The sequence below is a fragment of the Macaca mulatta genome, chromosome 18, assembly GCF_049350105.2.
Source record: "Macaca mulatta isolate MMU2019108-1 chromosome 18, T2T-MMU8v2.0, whole genome shotgun sequence".
In the NCBI taxonomy this organism is placed as follows: Eukaryota; Metazoa; Chordata; class Mammalia; order Primates; family Cercopithecidae; genus Macaca; species Macaca mulatta.
The window spans coordinates 55,362,625-55,380,261 of NC_133423.1; the positions used below are offsets into that span (position 1 = coordinate 55,362,625).

General features: G+C 37.0%; 1 protein-coding gene across 7 annotated transcripts in view; it reads right to left on the minus strand.

Annotated features, from left to right (window-relative positions):
• The window catches only part of KIAA1328, a 399,175-nt gene that overhangs the window by 59,213 nt on the left and 322,325 nt on the right, over positions 1-17,637 (minus strand). For all 7 annotated transcript variants that reach the window (XM_028838138.2, XM_028838137.2, XM_001106820.5 and 4 more), the window contains one exon: positions 4,067-4,248. In XM_028838138.2, coding sequence (XP_028693971.2) covers positions 4,067-4,248 — 182 coding nt within the window. The remainder of the gene's footprint in view (positions 1-4,066; positions 4,249-17,637) is intronic.

A 17,637-nucleotide genomic window follows, 5' to 3' on the forward strand; every position in this document is an offset into this window, starting at 1 on the left:
GCGTGACCCACCACACCTGACCAGTACTATTTTTAAGAGCCCACTCTACTGATTTCTCTTTAGCATTACCAATTGATCACCATAAGAACTTTGAAGAGACAAGCATATATTTTGCTTAAATCAATAAATCACAGCAGGTACTGAGGTGAAAAAGTCTACCTGAGTCACAGAATAAGGGCATCGAAAGAAAAATCAATATATACAACGTTATGTTAATTCATTCAACAAATGTATAATGAGTACCTACCACACCACATGTTAAGCAATGTTGTAGGAGATGGGGATACAACAGTGAACATATGGAACTTATATTCTGAGGGAGAAGATACAAAACATATACAATAAATAAGTAAACCACATAGTGTTTTGAGAAATTTCTTTCCATTTTAGAGAACGGGAAATGTAGGCCCTCTGGTTTAGGTGATAATATTTCATATATATCAACATCAACTCTTAACACTAGTCTCCTACATTTGAATTCCTTTTTTTAGTGGACTGGCCAGGAAAATTTATTCTACATATCTGGGTTTATTCATAGCCCTCTATGATGCTTGCATTCTATGTGCTGTTGACAAAGACATCAACTTTTGGCGTATCTTCAGCTGAGATTTCTGGGTATCAGAAGTAGTATCTTAAGGTACCTTTATGGTTGAACAAAGAATAATGATCATGATGGTAATAATTAAAGAAACATGAGAAATGCTCCTTAGAGGCAAGATAGAAATGATTTCTGTACTTTGGACACTCCAATTTTCATTTCTTTAAGCATGTCACCTACTTTAATCCACCTGGGGTTATGAAGAGTACTCACGTCATTTTAAGCACAGGCTCACTTACGGGAACAACTAGGAGCTTCTGAGATTATTCTTTACTTCAGCTGAGTCTAGAATAATCATCGTCCAGTGGGGAAAAAAAAGTGTTTGGGAGTTACTAGGGGATCTCAACCAGTGGCAGCTGCTATATAAAATCATATAACCTAAGAAAACCCCAAAGGCAAAATGAAGGGCACAATCTATACCATCAGGTAAATCCAAATTATCCTAGGTTCAGCCTCTGCCAACATTTTAAGGGAATTTAAGAGTTTCATGAAGGAGGAATGAAAAGGAGGAAGGGAGCGGCCAAAGTCAGGTTTTACAGCCTGACTTAGGAAGGGGCAGTGCCAAGCTCAGAGGTTTAACATTTCAGTTCTGGAAATTGCACACTCAGTGGCTTCACAGCCTCTGCTAGCCCATCACCATAACAAGAAAAAATGCCCTCAGCTTTGAGGGTTCTGATAAAAGGGAATATTGATGATTGCTCAGGAAAGGGAGGTTCTAGGCAAGCTGGTGGAAAATGTTTTGAGGCTGCAAGGGAGGAAAAAAGAGGAATGAAGATCAGGTGTTTCCAGATTTATGCCTTTTAAAAGTTCTTTATTCAAGTTTAGATTTTCCCAAGTATTATCTCCCTATTTGACATTGCTCAATAAAAGCAACTAAAACTGATGAATGAACAAGTTTATATATCTTAAGTGTAATTTTGACAATACTGTACATATCTTTGCTATCATAAGGTTGTTTCTTGAGACAATAGTCTGTTTTTTTTTCCCCCACATGTTTAGCATCATAAAGCTGGCAGAATGGTGAGGAGGATAGGAGAGGTAAGGGAGTAAGAGACTGGTAATAAAGATTAATGGTCCTGTAGTAAATGTCCTATGTAGTACTTAATGAGTAAAGGATAACAGCAAAAGAAACAAAAGATATAAGACAGAAGAAAAGTGTATTAAAGCAATTAAGAAGGTGCTAAACCAAGCAGTGTAACTTAGGTGATTAGTGCCAGGTCATCGGCCTTATGATAAACAGGGTTTCCAAGTCTACTGCGCATCCATGGAAAGTTTATATCTCCCATTTGGTTGGGTGCCACAGCAAATGCCAATGCAATAACTTTGCCCTGTACTATAATCTGCATACACTAGCTGTGCAATGGGCAGAATGGCTCAAAGGGGGGCAACTTTAGCCTCTTTAATGGTCATGTAGATCATAATTTTGCTAAAAGCTCCATATTAGAATAAAAGAAAAGGAAAATACAAGACGGTCTTCTTCATGAGTAGAAAAGAGTCAGTAGTTTCTGTGAATGCCTTAAAATAAAAACTCTTAAAAAGATGAAAAAGTTTCTATTCTTTTTTTTTTTTTTTACTGCAACACTACAACCTTCCCCCACCCCCACAAAAAAAAAGGGGAAAAAAGCCTAATGGAAGAAAAAATAAAACCATGAGTGAAAACTGTTCCTGAAAACTTTGCAGAATTGTAACAGCTTTCTCTTGGTTAAATTGATTGGTATAGCAACATTATAAAATGACTATTAGGATTCATTGTGCACAACAGAAAGTGCTGAAATGTCAGCAGACTATACAGCAAAAAGTAATGGGTTCTGAACCCCTGTTAGTCAAAAATGATTTTGTTTCAAATTAGAAATTGATTTTTTTTGGACACAAGCCCTTTTCAGGCTTCTGGCTTCTGTAGCTAGGCCCAGGAGAGATTAACCTCCACCACAGCAAGGGCTGGCCTGATGATATCTTTCTCAAAGTGCCTTTTCAATTGCTGCTTTCTACTGTTGCTGTGGTCTTAACCAATAACACAAGTTATTTGTTCTTTTGCTATTACACTATATTTTTTCTCATTTTGCCATTTTATCTTAGTGCTGCCACACAACACAAATTTGAAGACAAGTTAACCGAAGACTATGTTAAGCTTCGCAGTGTAACCACCACACCAGTTGAGACTAGTTCTTCGCTCTCCAAAGTGCAATGACTAAGAGCAGAGGAAGCTGAGGTAAGGGTTTTCCATTTCTGAAGGACCGCTAACAGAGAAAGTAAAGATTCTACCTCATAAAGTTTCTTCAATTTAAGTTTTATTTTTGGAAGCAATGTCCAAAAAGAAACTTCTAAGTTGTTCTAAAGCAATGGAAGTCTACAAAACCTTTCTTTGCCTTATGTCAAACAAAACGTACTTTTGCTTTTATTTCAAATTGTGGATAGTCCTCCCTCCCAAAATTTGAACGAATTATCATCTCTCAATTATGTGGAATAGGATTAAACAATTTCTAGATTAATCATAATCAAACCAAAAAAGCATGACAGAGCTAGTAGCAGATGAAAAAAGGCAGGGAGATACACAACTGCAAGATCTCACAAAGCACTGCCCAATTTTCAAATAAATAAATGTAAGAGTGGCTACAGAGATTATGAAAAGTAGGTTGCATGACACCAGAGGTAGAAAGGTGCTGGCCCAGTTGAAAAACAGGTAAATAAGAAGGAAATCAGGATTAATGGTTGTGAGAAGGGAAAAAAGACACCTAGGAAAGAAGTGTGAGCAGGAGAGGGCTCAGACATCTTTTTGGGCCTTTGTTTCCTGTACATCTTTTCTGTACAATAAAGCTCAGATTTGCTCCATTCTTTTCCAAAGTTGATCCTGTAAGGATGCCAGGATAGATTAAGCCAAAAGCCTCTCCTGGAACTGGGAAACAAATAAATTTGCTTCACTCAACATTTAACATAGTTATTTATAATTGATTTCTTTAAAATCTACCACAAATAACAGGAAGTATTACTGACACTTAAAAAGACTGCTAGGCAAAATATGCTTTACACTTGTGAGATTTTGCTTTAGTCACAATATGGGGAGTTGTCCATGACCTCTCTTCCACCCTCCCCATGATTCCAGTCAATTGAGGATTAACTGTAGTTGTTAGGGTTTATTTTTCCAGATTTATGTTCAGTATCTTACCCTCTTTACTCACTTGGAACATTATTTTAGTCTATGACCACACTTACTGCTGACTAATTCTTAACAGTTATTGCTTGCAAAAAGAGGGGCAAGTTGGATACAGTTTTTCATTCCAGTGTTCTAAAAAAAACGCAGATACAATTCACTAATCTAGTAAATGTGTTATCTGTGGCCTTGCAGGCACACTTCAGTGCGTAAACATTTGACTTTTGCTCAGCATTGTAGGAAATCATCTGAAATTCACTGGCTAGCAACTACCTTCACCTACCAGCTTCTCATTTTGCCACTACAGTTGTTAAACTTACCTCTTTGGGGTCTATACGTATCTTTCTTTTGACATGACCACTGGGCATCATCTTTCATATGCGAATGAAACCCAACTGTCTTCTTCTCCTTCCTATTCTCTCCACTGTTTGGGGTTTCTTGGTACTTTTTAACGGATGATGATGTTCCAAGCAGCCAGCCATCGCAGTTTGACTTTAATAAACTGAAAGAACAACGATGAATGAACTGTTGAAGGCACAGAAGGGGACACAGAGCATATAGATATTTAAATTCAATATGGGTTTAAATGCAATTCATTAAGAACTTTCTTTATCTTACTTTTTATTGAGGTGTAATTTAAGTAATTTACTCAACATCTATTTTGTGTCCTGTCACAACAATTTTGGAAAAGAAATGGTCTTTATTCTCAAAAAGCTCACACTGGGATTTGGGGAAATAAGATTCAAACTGATGAAACAGCTAATAAAGTCGCAGAGTATGACTAAGAACCAGGCTATCTATAGAAATAAAAAGTATGCTAAAACAAGACTTGCATATCTAAGATGTTTTCCAAGTACTAAAAATGAATACTAGGGATTAAAATATCACCAATGTGCCTCACACAAATGCATTTGTGTTTCTAATTTTCAATTGTTATCAGTATTTATTATGTACCCAGAGTATGTAAGAAGTAGTGTAACAGTGCATGTAGAAGAACTAGACTCCATACTTACACAATTTCATTGAAAGGTCAACAAGACAAATATAGAATAGGCATTTTAATGAAAATGAACACATGTACATATTTTCTTCTCTATTAAACTGTGTTCCCACCATTAGCACATTTCCTCTTATAATATTTTCTTATTTTAGGGAGAAATATTCTAATGATGTGTTCTCTCTCATTGTTCCCTCTTCATGTTTGTTCACAACAAACTCATGACACTTTGGTTTTGTCTTCCCCATGCCCATAAATAATGTGAAAATTAAAGAAAAAGACTTGGAAACGCATAGAGGCAGCTACTGAAAACACAAGATTCTAAAATTAAAATGTTTAAACTCCCCAGAAGCAGAGGGAATCTCTAGACAAGAATAAGCTGAATGGAGTGTTGCCAGGTCTATCACTTATTCCAGGTGGCCTTTGACCAGTATTCAAATCACATAATCTTCTATAAATGTCTCTGGTTTATACTGATCAGAATTTTTAGCAGTGTTTGCTTGTATCATAATTTATTAATAAAAACCAAGAAAGTAAATGGTTTTATGTTCAGAATTATATAAAGAAAATAAAATCATTAGTTATATGGCTTAATAAAGTAGGCACAAGGAAATGTACAAGTGATACTCTCTCCTTTTTTTTTAAAATCAGAACACAGAGGTCATTTTCCTCTGCAGACCAACCAGAAGATGTGTAACTTAGGGTTATACAAATTGCACTCATGGAACAGGAAAATACGGAAAATAAAAGTACCTTATTGTGAATGTTATATAAATTTATGTCAACCCAGAAGCCCCAAACCCAGGCAAATCCAATGACTACATCTCTGCTTGTTCTTGTAGAAAAATTAATGTGACCCCAACCATTGGCTTCTCCAAAATTGATTCATTCTCAGCTCAGTCGAACTCCCAATACTGACTGCCTTCTGCTTCTTTACAGCATTTTCAAAGAAGCTTTTCTGTACCTTTATTCAAAATTCCATCTTGGTAATCCTCCATCTCAACTGGGAACTTGGCTTCTAATTTCCCTAAAATAAAGATGACTACATGAAAAATTTCTTCCTTCATTTGTATTTATTTCCATATTCACCCATCTACTATTCCTCTCCTAATGTCTCAAAAAAAATTACCTTTTATTTGCACTCTTGATACCATCTTGACCCATCCCCTCTGTGACTATAGCCTGTCAATCATCTCTTTTTCTTATAACTTACAAACTCCTCCTCTAAACTGGATTCTTTCCTAGGGCTACAAACAAGAGCAGATCTTCCATTAATACTCAGTGTCAGTGAGCGTGTGGGGACAAGAGCACTTTAATACCTATTGCAGGAACTGCAAATGGGTATCACCTTTTTGTGAGTGACTTGTTAACACAAAATGAAAATGCATCTCTCCTTCAACAGTTCTACTTTTATCCCACACTTGAGGCCAGGAATTTGAGATTGGACTGGGCATCATAGCAAGACCCCATCATTAAAGAAAAAAAAATGTTTTAAATTAGCCAGGCATGGTGGCATGTGCCTATAGTTACTTGGGAAGCTGAGGCAGCAGGACAGCTTGAGCACAGGAGTTTGAGCTTACAGTGAGCTATGATCATGTCACTGCACTCCAGTCTGGGAGATAGAGTGAGACTCTGTCTCAGAAAAAAAAAAAAAAAGAAAAAAAAAAAGGAATTTCTCCTACAGAATTACATGAACAACAGCATGAGAATATTTGTTCAAGGATAATCACTGGAGAATTATTTGTAATAGTGAAAAATTGAAAGCAAATATCATTCAATAAGAGAATGAATAAATAAATTATGGTACGTATTCATCATAAAGAACACTATTCAGCCATTAAAAAGAATGAGGTAATTCTTTTTTTGTTTGTTTGTTTGTTTTTTGAGATGGAGTCTCACTTTGTTGCCCACGCTCGAGTGCGGTGGCACGATCTTGGCTCACCACAACTTCCGCCCCCCAGGTCAAGCAATTCTCCTGCCTCAGCCTCCTGAGTAGCTGGGACTACAGGCGCACACTATCATGTCCGGCCAATTTTTGTATTTTTAGTAGAGATGGGGTTTCACTATGTTGGCCAGGCTGGTCTTGAACTCCTGACCTTGTGATCTGCCCGCTCGGCCTCCCAAAGTGCTGGGATTACAGGTGTGAGCCACCACGCCTGGCCCAGCCCTGGTTCCTGTTCTTAAAGAGATGTTAGTGGGGGAGATAGATGTGGAAACAGAATTTTTAATACCATATGCCAAATGCAGTAATTCAGGAATATACTGGATGTTATGAGAGCGCAAGGGCTAGGCACCTAACTTTATTTGCATAACAGAAGGAGATTCCTGAAATATTCAAACTTAACCTTGGAAGATAAGGAAAAATGTAAGAATGTTCTAGGTAAAAGAAAACAGTATTAGCAAATATACCAACATATGAAACTTCAGCTCATATTTTGGGAAAGTTAAATAGCTGGGTATTGTTACAGCATTAAATTTTCGGTGTGTGATAGGGAGGAATGGAGATGAAGCAGGTGAGACAGTGCAGGTCAGATAATGAAAGGTTGCGTTTTCCATACTGAGGGGCTTGAACGCTATCTTGCGGCCAAGGTGGAGTCACTAAAAGGCTCTCAGGAGAAAAATGACATGATCCAACCTGAATTTATGAAAAATTACTCTGGCACCATTTAGAGAATGGGCTGCAGGATACTGAATGAGGCGGAAAGCTGCTGAAATAGCTCTGGTGAGAGATGAACATTTCCAATAGAGAAGCGGTGGTAGGAACAGAAAGACATCGTTTAAGAAATATTTAGGATTTAAAAGGACAGAACTTGATGTAAAAGAGAGGGAGAGAAAAGTCAAGAACGACTGGCAGAATTTTGGGTTGATAAGCAATACAGAGGAAGATTGGGGAAGGGTGGGAAAAATTAAGTGCAGCTTGAGGTGCTTATGGAACATCTGAGAAGATATCTCAAGAAAGTAATTTGATCAGTTACTCCATGGCTTTTTGCTACTGGCTGAGTGAGTTTAGAGGTGGTAGGGTTGAGGGAGACAGAGTTGAGAAAGAATATGCTTCAATTTCAATTTCCTTGGTGTAGGAGGAGATACAGTCATTCTTGTGAGTCAAGTGGGTATTGAAAAGACAGGTGAAGGTTTGGAGTATGTATTGAGGGAATTTGAAATAGAAATGAAAAGAAAAAGATTTTCCTGAAATGTTGAGGCCCTAACAGAAATAGAAATCATCCATTTGTAGCAGGGCTCAGGTACAGAGATTAAAAAGCAGAGAAAACGGTGTGAGAGCTCGAACTAGGGTTAGGATTTCACTGGGACAATGCAGCTGACTGGGGATCAAGGGAAATAAATATACTAAAGTAGTTTAGGTCAACCATTCGGTCCAGGAAGAAAGTGAGGCAACAGGGACTGAAAGACTGGCAGAAAAATGAGGGGAAATAAATAATTTAGCTATCCCTTTAAGGTAAAGCAAAAATAAAATAGCAACAACACCATAAACATAAAAACCCTTGGTATGGTATATGTGAGAAACATGAGAACATAAGCTAAAAAGGAAGAGGCTGGGATGACAGACTCAATGATTTTTCTGATGAAGCCATAGTGGGTGACAGCAAACTCTGGGTGTGGCCATGGATGATGCTGGAGTGAACTGAGGAAGGCAAAAATTCTTTAGTTATGGCAATGGAGAGATCAACCATATGCATATTGGGATCTCACAGAATGATGGTAGGAGTTATGGGGGAGAAAGTGACTTTAAGTGGGCTGTCAAGGTCCTAGTGAGACAATGATGGAAAACAAACGATGGAAAAGGATGGACTGCTGCAGTCAAACTAGACATATATTTAGATTCACATAAATAAAGAGATTTGCAAGAAAAATGCTGGCACTCCTCTCTCTGTTGTTTATCAAATGTGACAGAAAGAATGGCCTCTATTAGAAGTGGTGCTCTCAGAAAAGATGCTGATTTTAGGCAGTGATTCACAGCTTGGCAATACATTTAAATAATCTAGAGAATTTTTAATAAGAGTGATGGACAGAGTCCCACCCACTTGTCAAAACTGAATTAATCAGTCTAGGGTGGGACCTGGATATTGTTTGCTTTCCTCTCTCACTCTCCTTTCCTTTAAAAAAAGCTCTATAGGTGATTCTAATGTCCAGATAGGATTGAAAATTACTGAGTTATTGTGAAGAGTGGGAGAAAACATTCTTTTAGAAAAAGGCAGGATGAAAAGAGTGCATTTCCTATGAAACAGGGGTTCTCTAAGGCACCAGCAGGAAATCCTTGGGGGACACCAGGAGGGAAAGGGGTGTTAGTGACGTGAGGAAAATTAGGGGAGGAAAGGTAGACATTTAAGGGAATGAGAGTATAAGAGAAAAAACAGCACATGAAATACTCAAATTTTGGCATGAGTTTTTTTTTTTCCCCCCCAGAAAAAGAACAAGTCCTTGATTTAGAAGACCATAAAATCTAGGTTGAAGAAACAGATAGATACCTATTAATTCCTCTGTTCATTTCCAATGGCCTGATTCAGGTGCTGGCCATATCATACCTAAATAATTGCTATATTGTCCAGTTTCAGAACCAGCCCTGGAACCAGCCATTTCTTTGAAAAGGTCTGGTACCTTGTATTGGGGGGGGGGGGGGGAAGCTATTAGATTGCCACAGCTTCCAAGTCCTTGCTGTGGATATGGAAAGAGAATACATGTCTGTACCTATATAGTAATTGCTATATATAGGTATCTCTATATTGAAAAACATGAGTTTATACAGAGTTTATACTAATATCTTCAAAATTCCAACTCTAAACCAGCAGGGTTCATTTTAGCTTCTTCTCTTTCCATAGAAATATCCCTTCTCCAACAATGAAAAAAACTAGCCATTTTCCATAATATAATTGAAGCGGCATCATTCATCTGGGATAATACCCGAGATTTGTTGCCCCAAACCAAGGAAATCAATAATGCAGACGCACAAGGAGTAAGTTTAAGAGCGGGGGTTTAATACGTGAGAGAAAGAGAAAAGCTCCTTCTCCTGCAGAGAGAGAGGGGCTCCTGAGTGGTTTTTCTGGTTCTGTGGTTAAATGCATGGGGTTTTATAGACAAGCCTGAGGAGGCGGTGTCTGACTTACATAGGGCCCAAAAGATTGGTCGGACCAAGTGTGCCATTTTCACAGTGCATGAAGAAGGTGGCCACCTTACCCTAATTTTTTATTATGGAGATGGGTTCTCTACCTTGCCAGCAGCATGTTGCCTGTTCCTTTATGGTACATGTGGTTGACAAAGAAAAAGGAAGATGGAGCCTCCATGTTGAACATGCCTGGCCTCCAGGTAACCTTTTCCTATTGGCACAGCTGCCAGCATTCATCCATGCAAGCTTCCAGCTTGGTTATCTATGTCTGCAGCTCGATTTTTCAGGCTGCTCTTTGTTAGAAAAGAAATGATCCGGGGGCTGCTTTTTGTTAAAAGGGAAGCCTTACTGAGGACTCTCTTACCCTCTCTAACTGCTTAAATAATTTCCTTTTAGCCCCTGTACCATAATTACTTACTTAATACTTTTGTATTAAAATAATATTCTGTCACCACAGCTATTCATCCTTTACCAGCCTACTCCTCTCACACCACATGCTTCTGGGCTGCTTCTGCCAGTGCGCCTCTGCATGGACACTGTGGACACTGCAGGAGACAAAATGTGCTACCCAACAAAATGAAGGATTGTGGGGCTCAGGACAATTAAGAAAAAGCAAACACAGGAAAGCTCTCTGCCCTCCCTTTAACTTGCCTAAAAGCTGAACACAGATTTGCAGAGACAAAAGGTACCCTGCTTGCCTTCTACTAGGGAGAACAAAGGTTAAACACTGAAGGAAACTTTAGATCCTCATCATCTGGAGATGACACCAGGGAATCTACATGAACAGGCTTTACCAACTAGCCTTTATCTGTCATTTAGTTTCCTTGACTCAATTTGCTACCTTTAGGAACTTAAAAGTCCTTTACCTTTGTCTCGTTAGTTTTCTAAAATTTTACTGTTCCTTGTTGAAGATGCTATAAAAGCTGAAATGAAAACTACCTCTTTGGTAACTATTCATTTTCAGAGTTTCTTCCATGTACATATGAAACACACATGCTAATAAATGTATGCTCGTTTTTCTCTTGTTAATCTTTTTTTTTTTTTTTAAAAACATAGGTTCATTCCAACTAAGAACCTGTGAGGGTTGAAGAAAAAGTTTTTCTTCCCCTACAACCCATTCCCTACCCAGCCATGACTGGGCTACTCCTAAGGAAGCTCTCCTCATCCCTCTGGGTAACAAGACCCCATGCAAGGTCAAACTCCACATGGATACCTCCTTTTCATTCTGCTCAAGCTCCACCACACAACACCAGTGCAGTTCCCATAGGGAAGCCCTCCTCACCGTGCACAAGTTCTGATATTCTATGCCCAGCTGTCCCCTTCTATGGATGCCCTTCTCATACCACTCACATTCTAATGCCTCAAGATCAAATTATTTTTTGGCTAGGATGTGAGGTAGCAATCAAGGTTCATTTCTTCTCCATATTTATATCCAATATTTCTAGCATTACTTGTTTAAAAAACTTTGCTTTTTCTACTGAATTGCTTGGCACCACTGTCAAAAAACAGTTGAGCATATGAGTGTGTGGGTCTGTTTCTGGACTCCATTCTTTTCCATCAATCTATTTATGTATCTTAAGGTGAATACCAACCTGTATTTATTACATAACTTTAATTTACATACCTAAAATTAGGTAGCATAAGTCCTTCAATGTAGTCTTCTAGAATAACTTAAAGACTGTCACTGCTATTCTAGTCCTTTCACATTTCCATATATTTTTCAGAATAAGTTTGCCAATTTCTATAAAACAGTATGTTGGTATTTTGACTGAAATTGCATTGAATCTAAGATTCAGTTTGGAAAAAAATTTTGATATTTATAACAATACCAACTGGTCAAATTCAAGAGCATATCTTTCTTTCCATTTAGTTTTCTTAAATTTGTCTCAGCAGTATTTTGTGGTTATCATGTAGAGATATTTTGCTTCTTTTGCTAAATTTATTCTTAATTATTTGATGGTTTTGATGCTACTATAAATGCTTTCTTTTATTTTCTATGCTAATTACTGTTATTACATAGAAATAAATTTTATTTTTATACATTGAATTTGTATTCTGTGATTGTGTTAAATTCACTTAATTCTAGTACTTGTCTCTGTAGCTTCCTTAGTATTTTTCCATGTATACAATCATGTTATCTGAGAATAAAGACGGTTTCGCTTATTCTTCCCAATATTTTCCCAATATTTTTCATGCCTGATCACACTAGAATCTCCCATACAATGTTGAATAAAAGTGAACAAGAGTGGACATCTTTAACTTGTTCCTAAAGGTGTTTATTATTAAAGAGATGTATCTCTGTTGATACTATCATTTTTCTAGCTTGATGAGAGGTCGTTTTTTTCTTCCTATAATGAATAGGCACTGGATGAATTATGTCAAATGCTTTTTCTGCATCTGTTTGAGATGAAGTTTTTCTTTAATTTTTAAAATGGATTAAAATCTTTTTTATTGTGCTAATATAGCAAATTACATTGATTGATTTTCAAATGTTAAGCTGACTTTGCATTCCTGGGATAAAGTCTATTGAGTCAAGCTGTATTATGCTTTTTACATATTCCTGAATTTAAATTGCTGATATTTTGTTAAGGATTTTTTTGTGGGTTTTTTTTTTTCCCGCATTTATGTCCATGAATTTATGTCCATGGGGAAGATTGGCCTGTCATTTTCTTTTCTTCTAATGGCTTTACAAGGTTCAGACCTCACAAAAGAAGTTGAGAAAAGTTCCTTCTTCCTGTAGTCCAAGTGGTTCTCAAGTGTGGTAGGAGGAGAGAATGTTGCCACACAGAAGGCATATGGTAATGTCTGCAGAGGTGTTTGATTGTCACAACTCGGGGCTGCTATTGGCATCTAATAGGCAGAGGCCAGGGATGCTGCTTAACATCCTACAATGCACAGGACAGCCTCTCACAATAAATAATTATCTGGTTGAAACATCAATAGTATCAAGGCTGAGACACCCTGTTCTAGTCTCTGAAATAATCTGTGTAAGACTGACATTATTTCTTCAATAGATACTAGGTAGAATTTGCAAGTGAAGTTTTGATAGGTGTATAGTTTACTTATGGGAAAGTTCTTAACTAGAAATTAAATTTCTTTAACAGATATAGGGTTATTCAAATTTTCTACTTTTTTGTAACAATCTTGGTATATTATTGACTTAAAGGAATTTATATTGTTTAAGTTGTCAAAAGTGCTTGCAAAAAATTGTTCACAACATTCCTTCCATACTTAAAAATATAATTAAAACATATAGTGATATATCCTTTTTAGGTCCTGATATTGGTAATCTTTTTTCTTTCATAGTAGGTTGATCATCTTGAAAAGGATTATTAATTTTATTTACAGTTTCAAAGAATCAACTTTTAGTGTTGTTGATTTCCTATTTGGTTTTCTTTTTCATTGCACGACTTACCAAAGAGTAGCTGCTACAAGGTTGAAAGCAGAATAGAAATACAGTCACAGACTCTATAATGATATTTCAGTCAACAACTGACCAAATATATGACAGTAGTCCCACAAGATAATAATATCAACTTTTTACTATACCTTTTCTATATTCAGGTACACAAATACTTACCATAGTGTTACAACTGCCTATTCAGTACAGTAATAGGCTCTAATTAGATCCCATTTGTCAATTTTTGTTTCTGTTGCAATTTAATTGCTCTTGGGGATTTTGTTATGAAATCTTTGCCTGTGCCTATGTCCTGAATAGTACTGCCTAGATTTTCTTCTAGGGTTTTTATAGTTTTAGGTTTTACATTTAAGTGTTTATCCATCTTGAGTTAATTTTTGTATAAGGTGTAAGGAAGGGGTCAAGTTTCAATTTTCTATATAAGGCTAGCCAGTTCTCCCAGCACCACTTATTAAATAGGGAATCCTTTTCCCAATGCTTGTTTTTGTCAGGTTTGTCGAAGATCAGATAGGTGTAGATGTGTGGTCTTATTTCTCTGTCCTCTATTCTGTTCCATTGGTCCATGTGTCTGTCTTTGTACCAGTACCATGCTATTTTAGTTACTGTAGCCTTGAAGTGCAGTAGTGTGGTACCTCCAGCTTTGTCCTTTTTGCTTAGGATTGTCTTGGCTAGATGAGCTCTTTTTGGTTCCATTTGAATTTTAAAGTAGCTTCTTCTAATTCTGTGAAGAATGTCAGTGATAGTTTAATGGGAATACCACTGAATCTATAAATTACTTTGGGCAGTATGGCCATTTTCACAATATTGATTCTATCAGAGCTTCTGCACAGCAAAATAAACTATCATCAGAGTGAACAGGCAACCTACATAGAGGGGTAAAATTTTTGCAATCTATCCATCTGACAAAGGTCTAATATCCAGAATTCACAAGGAGCTTAAACAAATTTACAAGAAAGAAACAACCCCATTAAAAAGTGGGCAAAGGACATGAATAGACACTTCTTAAAAGAAGACATTCATGCAGCCAACAAACATATAAAAACAAACTCAACATCACTGATCATTAGATAAATGCAAATCAAAACCACAGTGAGATAGCATCTCATGCCAGTCAGAATGGCTACTATTAAAAAGTCAAGAAACAACAGATGCTGGCAAGGTTGCAGAGAAATAGGAATGCTTTTACACTGCTGGTGAGAATGTAAATTGGTTCTAACATTGTGGAAGAAAATGTGGCAATTCCTCAAGGTTCTAGAACCATTTGATCCAGCAATCCCATTACTGGGTATATACCCAAAGGAATACAAATCATTGTATTACAAAGATACATGCATGCGTATGTTCACCGCAGCACTATTCACAATAGCAAAGGCATGGAATCAACCCAGATGCCCATCAATGATAGACTGGAAAAAGAAAATGTGGTACATATACACCATGGAATACTATGCAGCCATAAAAAGGAACAAGATAATTTTCTTTCAGGGACATGGATGGAGCTGGAAGCCATTATCCTCAGCAAAACAATGCAGGAACAGAAAGCCAAATACCGCATGTTCTCACTTATAAGTGGGTGCTGAACAATGAGAACACATGGACACAGGGAGGGAAATAACACACCACGGGGCCTGTTGGGACGTGTGGTTGGGGGAGGGAGAGCATTAGAAAAGATAGCTAATACATGCTGGGCTTAATATCTATGTGATGGGTTGATAGGTGCCGCAAACCACCATGGCACACATTTACCTATGTAACAAGCTTGCACATCTACCCTGGAACTTAAAATAAAAATAAAAATGTAAAGAAAAAAAATGCCCTACAAGTTTGTAGCCTAGGAGCAATAGGCTACACTATATAGCCTAGGTCTATAGTAGGCTAGGTTTGTGTATGTATACTCTATGATGTCTGCACAATGATTATTAACACATTTCTTAGAACATACACCTATCACTAACTGACACATAACTATATAGAAATGCTACAAATTGGACAATACTATGAGAAATTTAAGTTCTGACACAGAATGGAGGGATATCTTAATGTCCTAGACTTCAGCTAAGAATACTAGAAAGCTCACATACTAGAAGAAGGCTTATCATAAACTTCTCTAACAAAGACCAAAATCAAGCTTCAATGAAATATACAAAGAAGGAGTTTGGAGAGTGACTCCTACCAATTTAGAGGGGCTTGGAAAACACCCCAGGCTTTCTGGAGATCTGCCCTCACAAAGCATAAAACCAAACCTATATTAGTTCAAAGGTGACTAACTGGTACATTGCAGATGAGGGCAAAAATCAACACTCTTCAGAAAATGATCATAAAACCCCTATCTGTAAATGTTTCATCCATAATATTCAGGACAAAATACAAAATTACCGGACATAAAAAGAAACAAAATGTTAACCACAGTCAAGGAAAAAAAATCAATAATTTAAAATCAACGAAAAGATGGCCCACATGTTGAACCTGGCAGGTAAGAACTTCATTTAAATTAACAATTATAAATATGTTACTGGACACGGTCTTTGTCTGTTTTGTGTTGCTATAAAGGAATGCCTGAGACTCAGTAATTCTTAAAGTAAAAAGGTTTATTTGGCCCACAATTCTGAGGGCTGGAAAGTTTAAGATTGGGCATCCACACCTGGTGAGTGCCTCAGTCTGTTTCCATTAATGGCAGAAGGCAAAGGGGAACTGTACTGTGCAGAGAGTACATGGTGAGAGAGGGGGAAAGAGAGGAGTGAGATGTCAGCTCTTCTGAACAACAAGCTTTCACGGGAACTAACAGAGTAAGAACTTACTCACTCCTGAGGGAGTTAATCTACTCATTAAGGTTCTACTCCTATGACACAAACACCTTCCATTAGGTCCCATCTCCAAAACTGGGGATCAGATTTCAACATGAGATTTGGAGGAGACAAACATCCAAACCATAGCAGACATAAAGAAAAACATGGTTTTAATGAGTGAACGGCCAGGCAATTTCAACAGAGATACCAAGTCTAAAAAAGAACCAGATGGATATTCTAGGACTAAAAATTACATTGATTGAAATAAAAATTTAAAACGAAGATAGAAGAACAAAGGGAAAATAAATTATATGACCGAATCAATAGAAATGACCCAATCTGAAGAACAAAATGAGGAAAAGATTGAAGAAAAATGATTAAAGTCTCAGGTGTCTTAGAAACAATATTAACCTGTCTAATAAATACAACTGGAGTACCAGAAAGAGAAGAGATGGAGAATGGAATAGAAAAACAATGGCAGAATTTTCCACAAATTTGATGAAAAACTCTGACCTACAGATCATAGTCAAACTGTTGAAAATCAAAATAAAAATAAAAAGAGAGTCTTGGTGACAACCAAGAAAAACATCAATTACATAGAGAAGAATGATGATCAAGGACAGTCAATATGTCTTTAGAACAATTATGGCTGGAAGACATTGGTATCTTTAAAGCTCTGAAAAGAAATAAATAAACCTGTCAAATGAAATTCTACATCTCATGAAAAGATCTCTCTAAAATGAAGGAGAAATACCATTTTCCAAGGAAGAAAATCAGGGAAAAGCTGTTGCCAACAGACCTGTGTTATGAGAAATAATAAAATCTTTTCCATGTTGAAACCTGAATCTACGCAAAGAAATGAAGAGCATCAGAAATAGTGCATGTATAAATATGAAAGGCTGTATTTTCTTAGTCTTCTCTTAATTTCTTTAAAAGAAATATAAATGTTTAAAGCAAAAACAGTATCACTGGGATTCCTAAAGTATTAAGATCTAATGTATATGACAATAATGTCACAAAGAATGGGGAAGTAAACATATGTTAGCAATAAAAAATGCCTTACATTCTACATAATATTGCACAGCATTAACACTACGTAGACTGTAGTAAGTTAGGGAAACATATTGCTATCTCTACAGAAATCACCAAAGAAAACGCAAAGCCATATAGCTAATAAGATAATAGAGGAATTATCCTGAAGGAGCTAAAAACAGAACTACCATTCGACCCAGCAATCCCATTACTGTGTATACACCCATAGGAATATGAATCATTCCACCATAAAGACACATGCACGCCAATATTCACTGCAGCACTATTCAAAATAGCAAAGATATGGAATCAACCTAAATGCTCATCAATCAATGGATTAAAAAAATGTGGTACATATACACCACAGAATACTACACAGCCATAAAAAGAAGAAGATCATGTCTTTTGAGGGAACATGGATGGAGCTGGAGGTCATTATCCTTAGCAACCTAATGCAGGAACAGAAAACCAAATACTGCATGTTCTCACTTATAAGTGGGAGCTAAATGATGAGAACACATGGACACAAAGAGGGGAAC